This window comes from Photinus pyralis, unplaced genomic scaffold, assembly GCF_008802855.1.
Source record: "Photinus pyralis isolate 1611_PpyrPB1 unplaced genomic scaffold, Ppyr1.3 Ppyr1.4_LG7, whole genome shotgun sequence".
NCBI classification, from domain to species: Eukaryota; Metazoa; Arthropoda; class Insecta; order Coleoptera; family Lampyridae; genus Photinus; species Photinus pyralis.
The window spans coordinates 1,048,939-1,068,844 of record NW_022170738.1 but is presented as its reverse complement, the minus strand read 5'-3'; the positions used below and the strand labels follow the sequence as shown (position 1 = coordinate 1,068,844).

The following is a 19,906-nucleotide window of genomic DNA, read 5'->3' as shown; positions in this document are numbered from 1 at the left end:
TCTACGTTTTAATGTTCCTTAACGTGCATTAGCACTTTTTGCTATCATCCTCAGTCGGTAGTAGGAAAAATCAATAGTCTAGCACCAATAAAAGGTGCCCGTGGAAGCTTTTATTTAACATTAACTTTAAACTAAACTAGGAAAAAATCAGGACCAGTCCAACTACCACAGGTAGGAAAATTGTTTGGTTTCGTAACCATATCACAGGTACCACCCACTTGGAGAACAACGTCCATTCCTCTCGACCACTGCTCCGAGTGCTCATCCCTTATCATCCAATAACCTGCAAAACACATAATTATCCACGCGTTATAAACGCATCCTTATACCTGGATTATTCGCAATAAACCTTACGACAACCACTCCATTTTTCGGAACACGTACAGTGTCCTTTATCACAGGTTTTGCAAAATTTCTCTTCAGTAACAATCCTTGATCATTTAATCCTTTCAAATGGTCAAGATTTGGTGCTTTCTTAAACTGCTTGTACCCAACCACGTAAAATCGGTAACCGTGTAAATGAAAAACGGCCTCCTGAGCGTCGCTCCCTGAGAAACATTTAAAAGCCAACCTTTCTGGTCGATTGCACTTACCCAAATCGGCGAATACTAGCTCGACTGATGCACCCAGAGTAATCTGTTCAATGTGAACACATTCGCATATCTCCATATCCTTACACTGTCTTGGTTTCGTTGCGGAACTGCAAATGCTTGCTTTGTTCACGTCTCCCTTTTGAGTGAGTAAAGGAGAAGAGGGATAAGTGAATGTAAGGTTGTTCATTCTGTACACTTTCTGTGTATCTATCAAATACGTTTACTACAAAAAGTTACGGTGTCACCACTTACCGTTTGAACCGTGGACACTCTTATAGTCAAAACCCAAGAACACTGTCTCGTCCACTTTCTTCACTAAGTCCGATGGAATATTCTCCAACGATTGAATACCATTAATACACACTCTGTCCACTGATGATTCGCAAGCGGCGGTTTCCATTCGTAAATCTACGGGTGGGCTCTTAGGGTAGTAACGTTGAAGCGCATCGTTCGCCATACTTTTGTACTTAATGGCTGCTTCAGCGGTCACGGCACATTCCGAGGTGACTTTCAAAAAGTAGCTCTTCGGCTCTTGCTTGGTTGACACGACGAAATCTACTCGTTCGCCCTTTGAAAAACTAACAGAAGTGACTTTCTGCGGGTTAATTGCGTAACCATCCAGCGCCACAACGTTGAGCGGATGTTTATCGACCGACACTGTAACTGGACAGCTAGCGCTTCCGCCTGAGTAAATCGCCCTAAACCGATACCTTTTCCCCCAATCGACCCTGATTACGTGTTCACGCGCAGCTTTTCCGTTTATCATCAACGATCTGGACGCGTCTGTGGAAAGTTCAACGTTCCTCTCCGAAATGACGAGAACCTCGTCGGCATCGTAGAGGTTTTTTAACGGGTCGAGTTTTCCCGCCTGGTTCACTACCAGGGCGCCGAAAATTCCGTCCGAGAATTTGGCGCCGGCGTGCGCGTGCCATATGTGCGTTCCGGGCATAGACGCCCTAAATTTGTACTGGAACGTGGTGTAACTCGAGATTGGGCACTGGGTAACCATCGGGACGCCGTCCATCATCGGGGCCTCGACCTGCGGCTGCCCGCGCCAGTGGATCGTCACGCTTTGGCCGGGAATTCTGTTTATCACATCGACGACGAGAATGTCATTTTGGCACACGTGGATTGTTGGGCCGGGTAGTTGGCGATTTACTGCGATTACGGTGGTTTGGAGATCATCTTCTAGGCTGCAGTTGTTCGAGCGCCATTGAAACCTGGAGCATACACGTTTAGAGGATCTAGTTGTAATTTAGGTATCTGTACTTACCTCTGGATGGTGTTGTAGTTTTCTAATGTGAGTTTGATTCTGCAGATCATTGGCCAATCCAGATCGTGGCAAGGTCGGTTACAGTTGAGAAAAATTTGATCTGTAAACAAGAGACATCTGTAGATTTAAAAATAAATTACATTACAGAAAGGGTTTCGGGGTTACCACTTTATAGTACTCCACGGTGATCTAAGCATAAAGTCGTGCGTGCACTTTGAGGCTAAAAATGAAAAACATCATACAGGGTGTAACTTAAAGAGGTAGCTTTCAAAGTTTTAGTTCGAATCGAATGAATCAAAGACATTAAATGCTTTGGAAAAGAGTGCCACATTTCAAATACTTTAAATTATCATCCCTGCCAAAGAATACTGCAATCCGTCAAACGTTTTATTAAATTCCGTGTGCGTGTTAAATCGAAGGTATCAGAAGATAATGACACTTAATTTAAGCAAATCGTTCACATCGCCGAGTTACCAGGGGTGGTTTGTGATAAATAAAAGTATGAGAAATAACCAAGTATTATTAGAAATTACTAAACATTTCCTATGAATGATAAAAGTATGCGCATTGCCACTTCTGGCTAAGTATCCACATTCTGGGATAATGCAATGGAGTCAATAAAAGTAAATGCCCTCAAAACAATTCCTTTCCTTACCCGAGGGACACAGTCCTTTTTAAATCATACAAATATTGGATTATTATATATACTTTTTTTTTAGTTTTAGCAATGAACCAAAAATAAAAACCATATTTTTTACGGTTTTTCAATAGTAGTCCATGGATTTATGGAGATTTTGTTTTTTTTTATTGTATTCATAACAGCCGGTACCAAACAATAAAAACGGCTGAACGTGTCTTTTCAAAAATTTGAAAAATATATTATAATATTAGGTACTTATATAAAAAATATAGGTTTGTGATACATCAATGTAATCAGGAAGACGATGCATAAAAATCGACGTTGCATTTAAAAAATACCAACTTTGGGTCCAATCTCAGAAACGGAGGTCCAAAAATTTATTTTTACTACCCCTGTGTGTCCCCTAATTCATTGTAAACGTTTCGGAGTGATGCCCTTACGATGTAGCTTCCGTTATTGATAGGATTAGTCTTAAAACTGCAGTAACAACCGAACGAGGTGGCAAGATTTTTTGAAATTCACAGGAAATAAAGAGGTTTTGTTGACACTTTCCGCAAAGTTTGCCTGAAGAAATCTTGACAGGCAAGTAGTAATCAATATAAATGAAATCATTGGCAGGTCCGTGCCCGGAAAGTCTCTCTGATTTAAATGGGAAGAGTACAGGCCTAGACGAAGATGATGCACGCATTGTTATCCATACCTACGAGTATGACAAAGTACAACAAGGTAAAAAGAGCATCTTGGTAAAAAACAAAAGTTTTAAATGTAGTTGTTTTATGTATTAGCCTCATTTTCTTCCTGTAAAAAAAAGGTTTAAGAGAACTTTGGATCAGCTATGACTCGGGAAGTACCAGCACATTTTATAGCTAAAAAATTAGGTTAAACAAAGTCAATTGCTTTACGTGGCTTTCATGCCTGTACGGGGTGCGATAGCGTCTCATCGTTTGCTCTTAAATGCAAAAAGAGTTGCTATAAAATTTGGAAAGACAATCGTTACCATTGCATATTTTAAGAGCTTATTTGCAGGCTGAGCATCTGTGGGGTAATTTAAACATTATGAACCAAAGTCCTTCTCCAAAACATTGGGTTTAGAAATGGGCGGATGACCATTGGTTGCATATATGGACCATCAAGCCAGCAGTTTATGAAGCAACAGTAGAATGGACAGCTGCAGACAAGGTTGTTCTTCTGTAAATTGTTCATGCAAATTCTCAAATTTACGATGTACTTTTTTATACAAACATTGCACGATTTATCTGAAAATTGGTTGTAAATTTATGCTGGTTCATTGACTTTGAGGTTATATTTAAGCGGTTAGAGTTGGAGTAGAACAAATGCATGAATTGATAGGGAATTTTATGGTCTACAAAAAAGGTTTTGTGCTAAATTTTTTCTGTAAAATGCTAAGAACAAAAAAATGCAGTTTTAAGAGTTTCCACCCCCTCTCCTGATGGGAGCGTATCACCTTTCTAAAATTTCGGTTTGGTCCAATGGTCATCTGTTGTCATAATTAAATACTTTGATGTCTAGGTAATGAGGTAGTAGAAGGGGGCGGATGGTACTTTTTGAATATTTTTTTAGTCAACAATTTTTGTCATAGAGTTTCCTTTTGGGTGAACATTTTTTTGAGTAAAATATTTAGTGTTTTAGTGAAATAAAATCATTCTCTAAGGCTTTTTTTGTCGAATATAAAAATGTTCATCAACTTTGAGGCTATGTTTTACTGGTCGGAGTGGCGATAGAACAAAAGTTGTATGCTCTAAAAGATTTTTGAATAAAGGGCTTAGTTTTCCTATAAAATGCTCACCGTCACCTGCCAAAGGGAGGCGGACGGCTCCCCTTCTACAAATATATGTTTTGGGCCAATATATAAGTGTGCAAAGTGGGTTGCTTTAATCATCAAACGCCCTATAATTTCATGTAGGGCTAGGACTAAATTTTTTCACGGTATTTATGAGAATTGAAATAGGGGCTTTTTATTCCCTATTTTTGATATAAATTTTTACTATTTACATTAAAATGTGATATATTTTATTTTATATTATTATTATATATTATTTTACATAATCCAACAAAATTCAAATATCTTTAACAAAATGTATACTATTTTTATCTGCATTTTTGGGGTTTCACCCGAATACCTCCACGAATGTTAGATAGGAGAATAGCAATTGATACCACTTTTTTTCCCATTCGCATACTGTAAAAAGTCTCGTCTCCATAATTTGCATGGCTGTTGTTTAAATAGTGTATACAGGGTGTAGAAACAGTTTACGCACAATAGAGATTTCAATGCTAATTTCTTAATATCCAAATAACTTCTCCCTTAATTAATTAAGGTTTCTTGTAACTTGAAAAATTCTGCGTCTGCTAATGCCCTTATTTATTATTTTTCAATTCGGGAAACCGGAGTAATTAAATACATTAGAATTTATCATTTGCGTAAAAATCGAATTTTTGTTTAACAATTTCACGACCTTTATGAAAATGCTAATTTAGAATTTCCTTAATTTGTCCGATTTCCCACAACAAAAAATTACAAATGGGCACATAAATAGACGCAGAATTTTACAATCTATATTTATTTACAAATTGCTGTAAAATAATTTGGGGAAGAAAATTTCAATATAAATAAATTACCATTGAAATTCCTATGATGCGTAAACCTATTCTACACCCTGTATGTTCCCGGCTCATTACAATTCAGGTACTCTACATAATTGCTAGGAAATGTGTATAATAGAGGGAAGGCAAAATGTTTACACATCCCCGGCCCCTCGAACATGTCAATTTTTTATTGTCAAAATGAGGAGATCGCATTCTTTATCAAAGATGATCCCACGCTAAACGGCCGGAAGTGACTATAGGGGGTGGGTGTGACGAGTAAGTTGATGGTAGACGAAGACGTTTATTTTACAGAATTAAAGAGAGAAATAGGAGGGTTACCACCCCAAAGGTCAATAGAATCAAACTTCACTTTCGAGGGGAGGGAGCTGCCACTGCAGACTATTGAGCTACCCATTACTTTTGTGTTGTTGGGAGTATCTCCAAAATTTTCCCTTTTCATAACTCATTGCCCAAAAGCAAAGAACATCAGGCATTTGTAACGTAACCCCACTACAAATCATCTGAAAGAGTTTTTGTATTAACTTGTAGGTCCGTGACAGAGCCGGATTAATGCATAAGCAGACTAAGTACCCCCGCCAAAAAATAAGGGAAAAGAACAAAAAGAAACATAATTAATTTTAATTGTTAAATTACAACCCTGTGTGTATAGTATATGTTTACCGATCTGTACGTATTTTGCCAATTATAATTAGTCGCTGCAACGTAAAGAAAAAAAAATTCGTTAAGCCGCTTGTGGGCAAGAGTTGAAGAGTGCACTGTCAAATTTTGCTTTTCGATTTCAATAGCCTTTATGGACATTTCCTGCCTTAACGAGAATACAAACATGAAATAATTATTAATTTCTGACAGAATGACACCAATACCAAGCCCGTAAATGGTGTAGTTTCGCAGCCTTTGTGGCTCAGACAGACAGACAGATATCAAGAGCGAAAAAGTACACTTTTTATTTTTTTAAAGTGAAAGTGCACTATAAAAGGGGCCCCAAACATTCTCATTTCTTAGATCCTCGCAGGGCATTAATCCGGCCCTGTCCGTGTACGTATATTAATGGAAAAATTGTGCAAGTGACCTTGTCGACCGGTATTCGCTCATTCAAATATGTCGCCATTCGGCGAGAATCGATTATATGAGTAATAAAATCAGTCTTATTGCGACAGTGGTGGTTGATCAGTGTATTTTTAGGGAGAATATCTAGCCGGCGCCGGCGCGGCGTACGTGTTGTATTTTCACATCAGAAGCAGGATACATAATTAATGAATCTGCTAGGATATGGTAAAACGCAGTTCGAGTGACTCAAATGATAGTGATGGCGAAAGAAAAATTGAGGAAAGGTCAGTGACACGTTTAAAATCCTATGACAAAAATGTTTAAATCATAAAATTCCAAAATAATTTGGAATTAAGCAGAATCGGTACTTTAACGACAAATGTACACAAATTGCAGATTGCCACGTTTGAGGCCAAAATACTTGCAGATAGGTCTGACTAACACGCTCAATCGAGCTTTGAGTGTTGGACTGAGTGTCTACGTGTCCAAACAGCTTAAAGTGTCCGATGATAACAATATCCTTAAAGAAGCATGTTTGGTTTTGTTGAGAATCTACTCAATTGTTTATAAGGAAAGTCGCGAAAAGCTCAAGTGGAAAGATTCATTTAAGGTAGACAACCTGCAATTGGATTACTTTTATTGTAACAAATACAAATGAGATGTGGGTGGGCAGTTATTATGCAGCAAATTTTAAGGAAGGATTGCCAAAAACAAATTCTGTGAAACTTTTTTACATGGATAAGTGAATTAATACGAACGTGTCAGTTTGTTCATGATAAAGGTTTATTGCATATTGTATAAACTAAAAACATACTGGAGCAGCGGTGGGTAGGCAATTGCCGTCGCAAAAAAATATTAATATATTACCCTATTCAGTTAAGGACAAATTAATCAAGCGTGCGAGTATAATATTTTTCTCCATTACAAAGGGACTAATTGTTTACGTTTTCAAACTTTATCATTGTTAGAATCGCCTGCAGCTGGAAAATTAGTAATGAAAACAGGGTGCAAATTGTTACTTAGTAAACATTTCTCCTGTTGTGGTAATATAAGAAACATTTAGAACATTAACAACAAACCGTTGAAAAACCCAGAGAACATTTACTTCTCGGGAAAATTTACCGAAGGATTTCGCAAAAGAGAAGTTCCAATCTACAGCTTTATTAGTTAATTTTCTGCATCGATATCGTTGTACGGTCATTGACAAAAGTAATGATCCCTTAATGGGTTCTGCAGCATAAGCAACCAACATGCCTACCACATCGGGCTCCGTCGGTTTCTTCAAGGAGGAGACACCTTAATTTGTTGTTTTGCATTTCCAAGTTGCACATGGTTTCAGGATTTTCCTATACGGCGATCATTACTTTTGTCAATGACTGTACATCATCGCCTGCAGAAGGACAGTTTTCTATGAAGTACCGTTATACTATTTATGTTGCAAATTTGTAAGAAAAATCATCGTAAATTATGTTTAGTGGAAATTAAGAATTATCAAGGAAAATTAATGTTTTCTTAAATATATTAATCTTTGGGAAAGTTTGAAGCCGTTTGTGTTGCATTACCATTTATGAAACGGACATTAGAATTTGGATTTGGTCTCATTTAAAGTTAGTTTGTTCAAAATTCATAGATTTCACAATCCATGCAACCATCGAAGACATTGGAAATAATAGCTGTATACGCCATATGTAAAACATAAATAAATTTTAAATATCGCAAGCTCGGAGCTCGAGGTCGTTCGTCATTTGGAAAAGTAAGGGAGAAGTTTGGGTGTGTCTATCCAGCGCTGCTTGGTATTTATTATGTTATTTGAATATTGCGTCCATCTATGATCTAATAGTAAGAGTATATTATGTATCTCAATTTTAACCAAAATTTAAAAAAAATTATTTATTTATTATGCCTCTCTTGTTCTGCTAATTACTGTTCGGCGGTGGTCGAATTCCACTTCCTTCTTATTGCATTCTTAATGATGTATTCGCGTTTTTGGCAAATATGACAGAAATTTCCTTCGAATAATTCCTCTAAATCTACACTAATTGAAAAACTACACAAAGGGAATAAAAGCGATGTAGATATAATAGCTTTGCTTTACGAAAAAGTTCATTTAGCTACCAAATTTAACATTGAGCCCAATTAAAATTTAAGTTGATTCTTTCTCGCAACTTCTTTTGATGATATTTCAATTATGAAACAACGAAGCAATCCTCTGAGCCTAAGGTTACGTGAATGAAGAAAGTAAATCCGGCGCTTTTTCTGATTCATGAATATAATTATTATTATGATGGAGAAAGTATCGCACGTTGGGTTCCTTATTACCGTTATGGTTAAAATGAAGTAACAAGTTACATTTTGTATAACGTAACGAAGCGTTGATTAGTTTACTTACACTTTCTTCTTACATTTACGTAATCTTTCGATTTGCTTCCGTGATACAGTTTAGAAAATGCTAACTTTCACTTTAAAAATGCAGCTACCACAGTCTAGATGTCTACGCGTAACCCTTTACGTAAAGTGCTTTGTAATTCGGCGGTTTTTTACCTAATTTTTTCTTTCCTTCATATTTCCTTGCAACTTTGTCTACTGCACGCATTATTTTATTTCCGTTTGAGGTTGAAGCGTGACAATATTCGGCTTTTAAATGCTTTAAATGTGGAATGTTTCTTTAAGATCAATTAGAATCATACAAATTTTCTTGTTCTTCACTGTAAAGAATAGCATACTTGTACTAAACGTTGTTCTCCCAAACCTAATACCGAAGAATCAAATTTATGCTGATTTGTGCCCACAAAATGAAGATACTGATACTGATACTGAAACCCTAAATTAATTTGTTCCTTTCAGTATGAAGGCACTGTTATGTGTATCACTTTCCATATAGTCACATTGTAAATCTGAATCTATTCTAGAGGATCTCTCCTCAACTTCTCAATAAGGAAACGACAGAATAATTCAGGGTAGAAGTCCGATAAGAGTCTCTTGTCATGCCTCCCCTTCATCATTCCCTAAGTAAATAAACCAGCGAAATCAGTCAGAAAGAAACGCAAAACAAACAACGCCCCGGAAATTGTAGTTTCTGAAGGCCCATTTGAGTTAACTTGTGGGCTAAAATGATTTGATTGGATATTATTTCACAAGTTGACCAATCGTGTTTCTGAAATTTGTCAGTTAAACTAACCTGAAGTTTAAACTGACGTTGTATAACCTTCATCAAATTTTTAAGTAACTCATAATATGGATAATAGCGACCCATACCAAGCCTTAAAATTTACTAATGATATTAAGACTCTATTATCCGATATGCATACGATATACCCATTCTTAAATGAAAGATCCATTAAAAATAGATTCACTCGATTAACGAAGAAAATCAAAACACACTTTGGCTCAAAATAACTAGAAACTGGAAGTATCTCACCTCGCCGAAGAAGGTTTTAGGTCTCAAACTTGCAATACAGATAACATCAAAAGTGTGTTCGATACCATCTGATTTTTTTAACTGACCGAACAGCAAAAGTTTAATCCGGCATCCTACCTGCACGCAATTATATTGCATTATTTTCATTATTTTTGTTTCGCATTGCAAATGCAATTAGTTCCTGAGCAACTGGTCTATTGAGACCTGTAAAGTGAAGAAAAAGAATTTCTGCCGATGTATAGCTGATTTTTTCCGACCTCAACCATCGGTATCTCAGTTATTAGAAAAAAAGTTACTGGGCAGAATTCCATTACATTTGTGTCCCATTTTCAACAATGTTATTCCCCATAATTGTTAGCGCCATCAAAAAAGTAATGTAGGCGTCACATGTGCTCTTTTTGGGTTAAACTTAAAATGGTAAAATCAAAATTTGCAAATATTCGCTCGTTTAAGAGACACGGGAGAAAATCAGAAAATTTCATTTATCGGGCCTAACCTCATTTTTTTAAATAGGACACCTTGTATATTTTATTCCAAAAAATAGCATATTAAATTCTCTTTTCAAAAATATAATGCACTAGAGCAATTTTTAAAAGATGCAAGTGATTCTACAGTTAAAGTATTAATGGAGGTGTTGATCTTATCATTCCACAGTGTGTGGCTAAAATATGGAACAAATTCATTTAAAAATCAGGTGTTGAGTTTTAAAAAAATGCTCGCACACGTCTATCATAATTTATTCTTGCGCATTTTTGTAGTAAAGACAAAATATACAGTGCATCAAAAAATGTACGTAAATTGTGTTATGTTTTTTTTTTGCTTTTGCGTAGAATTTGCTACAGAATTCAAGAATGGATTTTAAAAAATACTGTTCTATTTCAAAAATCAACTTTTCCCTAAAATCAATTTGTTCCATATTTTAGCCGCTCGTTGTATATATAAATATAAAGTTCTCCAACTTAACACTTTTGGACCCTGGTTTATGGTGAAAAACTGATAATATTTACGTATGTTACACTCTATATAGTCAGGTTTTACGTAAAATGGAAATCCCAATTATTTAGTACTTAAATTCCGGGTCAAATTTCTCAGATTGAAAATTGGGACCTTGATTTTTATGGAAACACAATTTTTTTTCTTGCGTGAGTAAAATTATACTCTGGAAACTCAGGGTAACTAACTAATAAATTTGACATGTAAGCTTGGTCAAAATTAGGCATCAACCGATACCGATATTAATATCGGCATATCGTCCATATATGCCGGCCGATATTTTGGCCGATGCATTCGTATCATTACAGGGGGGCAACAAAGCGGGATAATCTGGAAAAAAGCCCCTAATTAGCGGTTCTGTTATGTAGCCATTTCGATTGTGAATGCATCTATTACATTTACGTGCGTGTGAAATGTTCCAAATATTACAATATGGCTACATCTACCGAGCGTTCAAATATTTTTACCATCCGCACGTTAGTATGGGGTAAAAAATGCCCCCCCCCCCACTTTTTTGACATGATGATGATACGAATTAAAGAAAATGTCGATGATATTGATCGGTCTGTCTGTCTGTCTATATGTCTGTACTCTCATTTCCGGCCGAACCTATTCTTTGTACACATATTCTTAGATACAAAAGGGCAGAATTGCGCATGGGGCAAATTTGTTTTCAATAAATTATAGCCGGCATGTTTGGCGCAGTGGTATGAAAGCTTGACTCCGGTACTAATAGTAGAGCTCGAAATCCACTGAACGAGAGTGACCAAAATTTTAATCGATGTAGTTCTACCACAGAACTAAAAAACATTTTAGAACACATTCATTGGCACTTGAAGTATGGTGCCTTGGTAGCTTATGTTTAGCACATTTTTTATTCTAAAAAACGAGCTTAAGTTTCACTAACTGTCGGCTATTCGGACGTCTTTTAAGCTTTTTATAAATCGGCAACGGAACATTATTATAACATCCCCTCCGGCACCCTCCGTTTGTTAAAATAGCTTAAAGTTTTCTCGACGGAATTGGTTTTGTTACGAAATTGTTGTGGAGGGGTGTATAGTCCGGTAAAACTAGTCATATACAGTGCGTTCAAGATAAGAGGGTCACCTTAATACTTCTTTTATTGGACGAGAGACGAAAAATTGGTCAAATATAATTGTACATGTTACGATCTATTTGGTCTCATATTCAAACTTCCGGTGTCACTTCCGATTTAACCGGACATTGACGCAACTTTTGTTTTACAAATTCAATGCTCATGTTTTTTACGATATTAGAAAGAGAAAACAATTTTCTGTATGACAGGATAACGCATATGGCTGATATACAAAAAAAATTCAGAAATTCGTGATTCAATATTTAGAAAATTTATGAAATCTAGCTTGCCGTGGGCCATATCATACAGAAAAGACCTACAATAATTTTTTCAATGTTTTACTTTTGCACGATATGATCGCCGCATGTTGTGCACTGGCACCGCGCATCCTGACAGCACACGGTATGCTAGATTTTATAAATTTTCTAAATATTGAATAAGGTATTTCTCTATTTCTGTTTGTATATCAACCATATGCAATATGTTGTGCAGCAAATTGATTGCTGTTTTCGAATATCGTAAAAAATATAGGCATTGCATTTGAAAAACAAAAGTTGCATCAATTTCCGGTTATGCAGGAAGTTTGAATATGCGATCAGACTTATCGTATAATGTGACATATAAAATTATATTTAACAAATCTTTCGTATCTCACCAAATAAAAGAGATACTGCGGTGACCCTCTTATCTCGAACGCACTGTATATGTTGTCATGGTACTCTATTGAAAGCAATGGTTTCAGCCACTTAGAAATCTCTGGAAAAGCCGCATCCAAAAGCATGTTGAACCTCATGGAACAGTTAACTTCTAGGTTTACCAACTTGGATGAATACAAATACTACAATTTAAACTTTCCCCATATTTCTGCTTAGGAAACAGAAATCACTATGCTGTTTTCACTAATAATTTTACTTTTTCATCCTATTTGAAAATATCATATAATAATTGGTGCATTCGAAACTTTCAAGAAAACCTGCAAAGTTCATGTTAATGTTAAACAGCGCCCTCTACCACTCATCACGTTTACTAGAAAGATTGTATTCACTTGCCGAATTTGGTCTTCCTACAAAATTGAGGGCATGAGAGGAGTTGGAAGAAGGTGTATTGATAAAAAATACTGCTAGGCCAATTTGGTTATAGTACGAAATTGGGCGAGTGTTGGTGCTGGAGTTGAGGAGAAAAATTAAAATTCTTCTGATATGTTTTCATAGTGCGCCAATAAACTGTCTTGAGGGAAGGAATGGTTTTCCACCATACGGTCCAAGTTATTCGTCCACTGATTTGCCGCATCAAAAATACGCGTAAATCTAGTGACTTTTTTAACTTGTTTTTAGTAAATCTTGAGGTTTTCAATGTCACCACCGACTCACTTCAACCGTTAAAATTAATGTTATGGTAATTATTTATGGACGTTGTGGTAATAGTGTCTATTTCCCTGTAAACTAGTTGACCTTTGCATAAGGACAATGTAACGTTAATCACCAACCCGCTATTAACAAAAACTTCCCTTTACACATGTGTCCCCCAACCATTATCCACAAGTAGCAGCGGCGGAGCGACTCGTACAAATCTCTTCTTCAAGGTGGTGGTTGCTGCGAAGGTCGGCACCCTTATACTCATTATCGACGAGCAAACTCATCCATTGCTAATTGGCAGTTCAGCAAAGTGTGTGATCTTCATTTGTCATTGTTTGTTACACCAACGTAATCTAAATATTAATAAACACGGTATTTAACTTAAAGCGGAACGTATAATGAACAATAATACCCTGAATTTACAAAGAGAGAAAATTAGCATTAATAATGCACAAATTAATTTAATGGCTCCCCGATAAATTCGTCCTTCCAATAGAAACAATTTTATTAATGTAGGTAATTGTAGCTGAATTGTAAAATCGTCAATTACAACATAATGGTTAATTAAAATTGTTACTCGAAGTGTGTCGTACGGTAATAATTTATTCAAACGTATATTGCATCACAAGTTTTTCCTAATAGGTATCGATTTCATTAGTTGAAACAAAAATGCGCTTTCTCGGATGAAATGGAAAGGAAATTAGGAGTCATTTACCTGGTGTGGGGGTGAAGTACAAAATCGTAACGACAGCAACCCCCATCCCCAGCACGATAAGAGTTCGCACCAACACATTTTGCACCGCATACATTTTTGTTAACGAATTTGCGTGAATGCACTTATTAATTATGCACGGTTAACGTTAAAGGTATTTGATCAAAGCATTGTTCGTCATTCGCTTTGATTTCTCCAAGTTAAAAATGCAATAGTACAACATCAGCATTTATGGCCATTGTCCAACTACTTACGCGGGTACACTAATTCATTACACTTTAATCAGGCAACGGTTTGAACCATTAAATGGTAGAGGAAGGAAGACTTTCTACCGTTTTAAAATGTAAAGGAGTCGGTTACCAGTACCACAAGCAGTGAAAGTCCTTCACTGTGTAGGTCATGTTCATGATCTTTTTCTCATTCTCATTGTCAATAAACGTAAAAAAAAACTGGTAGGTTTCGATCAATCACTGTTGATTTTTACAAACGAATTTTAACCGTATGGCCAAATACAATTAAAACATAGGTAACTTTCTACTTTTTTAATGCGGTAGTGTATACAACTTTAGAAAACACGTACCATTTGTGTCTGAAGTTTACCTACGAAAAAATTCAAACATTGTTGAGCCCTTGACTGTTGCTTTTAATCGCAGGTTAGTCGTACATGACTTTCACGTTTTGGTGTAACTTTCATATAAACAAGGTTTACTTATCATGAAATATTTTAAAAAAGGTGTCAAGTCAAGTACTTAGTCCACAGATAATTCGCTTTCACCACCTTCCTCTTCTGAAAGTTAAACGATCCCGAAGCATAACCGATTCAAGAACGTAACTTGTCATTTAGACTTGCTTTTTATTTTTGCAATTATGATTTATCTTCTGTTTAAATATCATGACTTACGATCAGTACAGTAAATTTATCTTACCTAAATTGTTACTTTTCTCCGAACCCGAAATGAACAAAATATAAGTAAAGATTTAAAAAATAATCCGTTTCACTTGCCAATAAATGCAACCGGAAGCAAAACGCACACGCATTTTTTTGCTTTCTCATAAGGTTTGGATCAATGGAGAATAAAACGTAAACCTGCATTTTGCTTGTTACTTTTTAGTCTAACATAATAGTTAGTTGGTGGAGCGAGGGCGATTATAATAGTATTTGTGATCATTTATGAACAAATGCCTTTAAAAGCTGAACGGTTTTTGAATTATTTAAATGCAAATGTACGCTTTCACAAAATAAACTGCCGAATCAATAGAATTTAAAAAGCAAAGCAGATTAGTAATCACGATTAAATTGGCTTTCAAATAATGTGCCATTTGCCATAGGATACCATTTAAAATTTTAGGGGTAAGCCCCCTAATTAGAGGGGTGAAGACTTGGGTTCGTGATTTGTATTGTCCCCCTCGAATACAAAATTGACGTGTTCGAGGATTTTTCGAAATTTCTAAATTTAATACCCTAAAAGCCCTCTGTATACTTCTCGTTGGGCCACTCTGTATATACTTCATCAATGTCTTTACGTTTAATTTTGACAGTTCCAAACGTCGCTCCAACAATGTGCTTGACTTCTTCTGACCCCAGGTCAGGTGCTACGTGACAGTTGACATCTGCACCGACGACTACTCCACTGCTGAAAAAATGAAAAAAAATTCTGTTTAGAAAGTGCGAAAACTTAGTTTTTCTATGCGGCTCTCCATTTTTATTTATTTTGCATTTCGAACCACCATAAAAGAATGCGAATCTTTTTGTACAGCCCGGAAATCATAATTCTACCACGCAGTTGCGAAACTTATAGCTAGGTATGCTGAAATATGAAGCTCTGGCAGGTTTTTAGTTGTGGAAATGTAGGCATTTCCATTTTTATGCATAATTTCCATGTCTCTTTAAAGGTATCTTACTTTTAGGAAGTGAAAAACTTGAATCTCTACTCTTTGTTCAGTTAAGTTTTTGTTGCGGAGAAAATTCTACAATCATTACTTATGCAAGAAGCTCAGTATACCTACAGGCGCCCAAAACGTCGGTTTGATATATAACAAAAGTATCAAAATTGAATTTATTTGTATTGAGAATACGTTCGAACGAATTGACTCGATATCAATCCATGCATTTTTTATGGCTAGACAATAACTCATTCGCTATGCTTTGACCAACCGAAAAATAAGTAATTATGTCAAATAAAGACAAAGTAGATGTACAGAAATTGACACAAAACGACTGGTCACATGCATAATCTACTAACCTCAAAGAATTAATTAATTATTATTTATTATAATTAATTAATAAGGATACAGGGAGACACATTTTAACATATTTTTAAATTTGTTTCTCAATTTTTAGGGGTGGAGGTAACTTTGACATTTTAAATGAACTTTTGTTTTTAAAATTCGAATCTACATAAAAAACTACGTATGTACTAATATTCTTTGTTTAATTGCTTCCATGGTTACGGAGACATGGTGGTACGTGCTATGGAAATTCTGATAACAGATTCAGAGACTCTCCCCCAGAAGGTACTAAGGAGAACCGTCCATTTCCGACCGTTTAAGCTAGAAAAAATGGAAACGAAATTTGACATTTTCCGTTGTTCGCTGGTATATCGGCTATTTTAAGTTAAAAATTCAAATAGCGTGTTTTTAATCACAAAAAGGGGCAACTTTGCTTCGATTTAACCTACAAAATTTCGGTAGGGTTGGTAATCATTTTAAAAATTTGGTATTAGAAAGTATACAGAGTGTCAAAATTAGAGGGTCGATTTTTTCCGAAAATATTTCTAAAATTCTAAAAGTCCGTGGAGGCTAGATAAGTTTGGCGATCATACGTGATTGAATTGGAGATACGCAGTGATCTGGAAGTTTTATTAATAACGCGCCATTTTGAAACGTTTATTAATCAGAAAAGATAGGTAGGGATTAATCTGGAGTAGAGTTTTTCGAGGTGTTCGGGTTTGAGCCACCGATACGTCAAGTGCTCTAAAATAGAGAAGTAGAGTAGAGAATTTCGCGTTCAAGTCACAATAAAGTTGTTCCGAAACAAAATCTCACCATTTTAAGGTTTTCGTGCATGTGATTCGAATAAATTTCGTAAACCAGGTGGGGTGTAATTGAATTCTCCATTTTCCGCTTAAACATTGTGTCCCTATAATCAATAATGCAATCTTCCCTGCTCATTTTTACCCACTTAATGCGCTCTGCATTTACTCTTTGTTATTGTTAGAGTGCTATTGATTTAAAGTCAATTGTGCGCATGCTTTAAGTTACTTTTTACTGAATACTGCATCCTTTTTCTGTAAAAAAAACCGTTCGTGTCTCTTTCCCATTCGCATTTGATTCTCAACAATTAAGTTACCAAGACAAGAAATTGCACTTGTTTAGCCTGATCACAGTAGTTCGGTGGTTCTTTTGGGTAAGGGGAAGGATAGAAATTTGTGTGTTTGAGCATTTTGATTTTTAATTAGCCAAAACTCATGAAACTTGTTCTACTTTAGCGATCATTTTGGATCAAAGAAGCCCAAAATTTCCTTGAGGAAACGGTTAATGCATTGATAGAGAAAAATAAAATTGGCTCTGTTGGAAATTACGGTCAACTCTTTGGGTCATTATTTATTATGTGCACTTTTTGAAAAAAAAAATAGATTACGCATGCGCAGACCCAACTTTCTTATTAATGGAATTTTAAAGGAAGATGATTCCTAAAAAAAAGTGCATACATTAAACGTACATAAAAAATAGGCTGTGCATACGCAAAGTGAAAAGCTCAATAAAATTATTACGCGTCCACAGACAGACAGATACATTGTTTATTTGTCATCCAATTCACCTGAAATTTTACCCGAAAAGACAAATTGAAATCAAGTGCCAAAAAGTAACTAATTTTTTCGGACAAAGACTGCTAATGTGGAAATGCGCTTTTTGTAAACCGTTTACGATTACTTTTTTAACTTGTTATTCTCAAATTGTTTCATTTTTCTATTTTTGTAAGTCAACCAATTCAAACATATCTGAGATTAGTTTGAATTTTCGAACAGACACAAATATCTATTACAATGAACACAATATGCTTTATAAACGTTACATAAAATGTGTTTACACCATTTAAACGAAACTAACACAATTTGTCGATACGTGACGGAATTATTATAATGCCATAATGAACGACGAGTATTTGTTCCGCTAAATAATTATTTTGTAATAAGAGACATTTCGAATACATATAAATACCGAGTGTACCAACGGAAAACATCAGAAACATCAAAATGCGTTCAGATATATTCGTATTGTTTATGGTGGTTATGTCTGCGATTATAGGTAACTATAAAGATTTATTCGTGTGAGTTAACTTTTCGCCCCCCTGTTGTAGGACTCGCTTGGTGTGCTCCTGCACCCTCAGTGGACTTGGAGGTACCTCCTCTCGCTAATGTTAAAGTGCCAGGTCTAGGGCTGGACGTGCAGCTTTAACTGAAGTTCCACCCGCATTCGACGTACTGGCAAAGAAATAGTATGGCATTTTGCAAAATAGTTAGCCATAAATAACAATCCAAAGTATGTACAATACAATAATAATAGAACCACCAAATATGAGATAGAGCCAAGTAAAGTACGTAATTGCTGGAAATAAATTAGTTTGGCAATAAAGCTTCTTGTTTAAGTTCATAGAAATAAACCGCCCATTCGTGAGTCGCTCTGGACCGTTTTTAGGTTAGGGCAACCGTTAGGCCAAAGAAAGATCTGCTACCTTTCAGCACGTCGTCATTATCGGCAGAGGGAGATAACGGGTGTTTTGCAGTGGCCTTTCTCCGGAAGGTTCTAAACAATCCCCAAAGTAATTATTAGGGGGGCGCTGGAGAATCAGGCTCACTTTCTTTGAGTCCTCCCCCCCTCCATCACATAATGGTTCCAAATGGATAATCATATTGACTATCGTCGCGAGAGTTCAGTATAACGCAAAGCTACCTTGGAAATTTTGAATTTAGCAAGTATTAAAATACAGCCGTTTGGTATTGGTGGAAAAAGAGAATTTAACCAATAGAAAAATTAGGTATCACTATATTAAAAATATTCCGCCATTTTTGGACACAGTAGTTAAAGGGGAATTACTTTTAGAGAGCTTCCAGGCTTTCGTTGTTAAGAGTTTCAAGGCGACCAGATAGGTCCTAAGAGATTCGCGTTATCGTTGGGGTAAATAGAATTTCCCGGCGGATCCAAAACTAAGGCCCAATTTAAAAAAGTTAAGTCGTGTCATCGTACGTGTCCGAAAACTCCAAAGCTCGTGGAGAAATTTAGTTATTTGGTGGAAGCCCGCACAATTATTACCTACATTTGTATGTCTAAACAAAAGGTGAAAATTTGAAATTCTTGTTTACTTCTCTTTTCCGGTACTGCGTCGGCTATACACATAATAGTCCGGGAAATAGAGACTGAAAATGGGCAATTTCCAGAAAAACGAGAAGTAGTTCCAATTTTGTTTGCATGTCATGGAGGTTGAGGTGGTTTTCGACCTCCAACTCCTTGTGCTTCCCCCGTACCACCCCTAAAGCCAAAGAACTGTGGTTGGATTTTTAGTTTTTCAATCATATATATTTATACATTTATACTTTACAAAAAAATATTGTTATTAGAAATTGTAGACCATACAATTTTACACAATTTTTTTAGATACTTCTTTTTCGTAAATTTTTTATTTAAAAAGATACAGAGCTTCAAAGTTAACTTTATTTTGAAGATTCTGAAATTTCTATGTACATATTTTAACAAAATTGTATACGTTATTTCTGTAATCAGTCAAGAGTCATATGAAAAAATAGGTCGAATATAAAGTTATGGTGCTATTAATGTTGTGCCCTGCACCCCTATCAAAGGAGATGATAGCACTTCAATTCCTTGGTGGTGGTAGGTATTTGAATCACTGTGTGATTATGGCGCTTTCGCATACAATTATCAAAGAAAAGCTCATTCTACATTTCTTCATTTCATTTTAACCCCTTCCATGCCCTACAAAAAGGGGCGATAATTTCAACCTCCTCTAGTAGTGATTGTTCAGCTATCTAAGATTACATTGCTTTCTAACATACATTATTTTATATGAACATGAATTAAGTATTTTGAGTTTTCGAAAAAAAAACGACGTTTATATATTTACTTTGGCTTTTCG

The 19,906-nt window shown here is 35.9% G+C and overlaps 2 protein-coding genes across 3 annotated transcripts in view; one reads left to right on the top strand and one right to left on the bottom strand.

Annotated features, from left to right (window-relative positions):
- LOC116176281 (sortilin-related receptor-like) overlaps positions 1–19,906 on the top strand; it is an 81,560-nt gene that overhangs the window by 25,123 nt on the left and 36,531 nt on the right. The window contains exon 1 of one of the 2 annotated variants that reach the window (XM_031494774.1): positions 6,321–6,465. The exons of the other annotated variant lie outside the window; for it this stretch is intronic. The gene's annotated coding sequence lies outside the window, so the exon portion shown is untranslated. Of the gene's footprint in view, positions 1–6,320; positions 6,466–19,906 lie in introns of those variants that run through there. 2 annotated transcript variants of the gene reach the window in all.
- LOC116176280 (laccase-9-like) lies at positions 73–14,088 on the bottom strand. The gene is made up of 6 exons (XM_031494771.1): positions 13,759–14,088; positions 1,867–1,966; positions 846–1,813; positions 594–800; positions 330–548; positions 73–283 (listed from the first exon to the last, which is right to left on the bottom strand). Exons 1-6 carry the CDS (start codon positions 13,850–13,852, stop codon positions 132–134), a joined length of 1,740 nt encoding a protein of 579 aa, XP_031350631.1. The 5' UTR covers positions 13,853–14,088; the 3' UTR covers positions 73–131.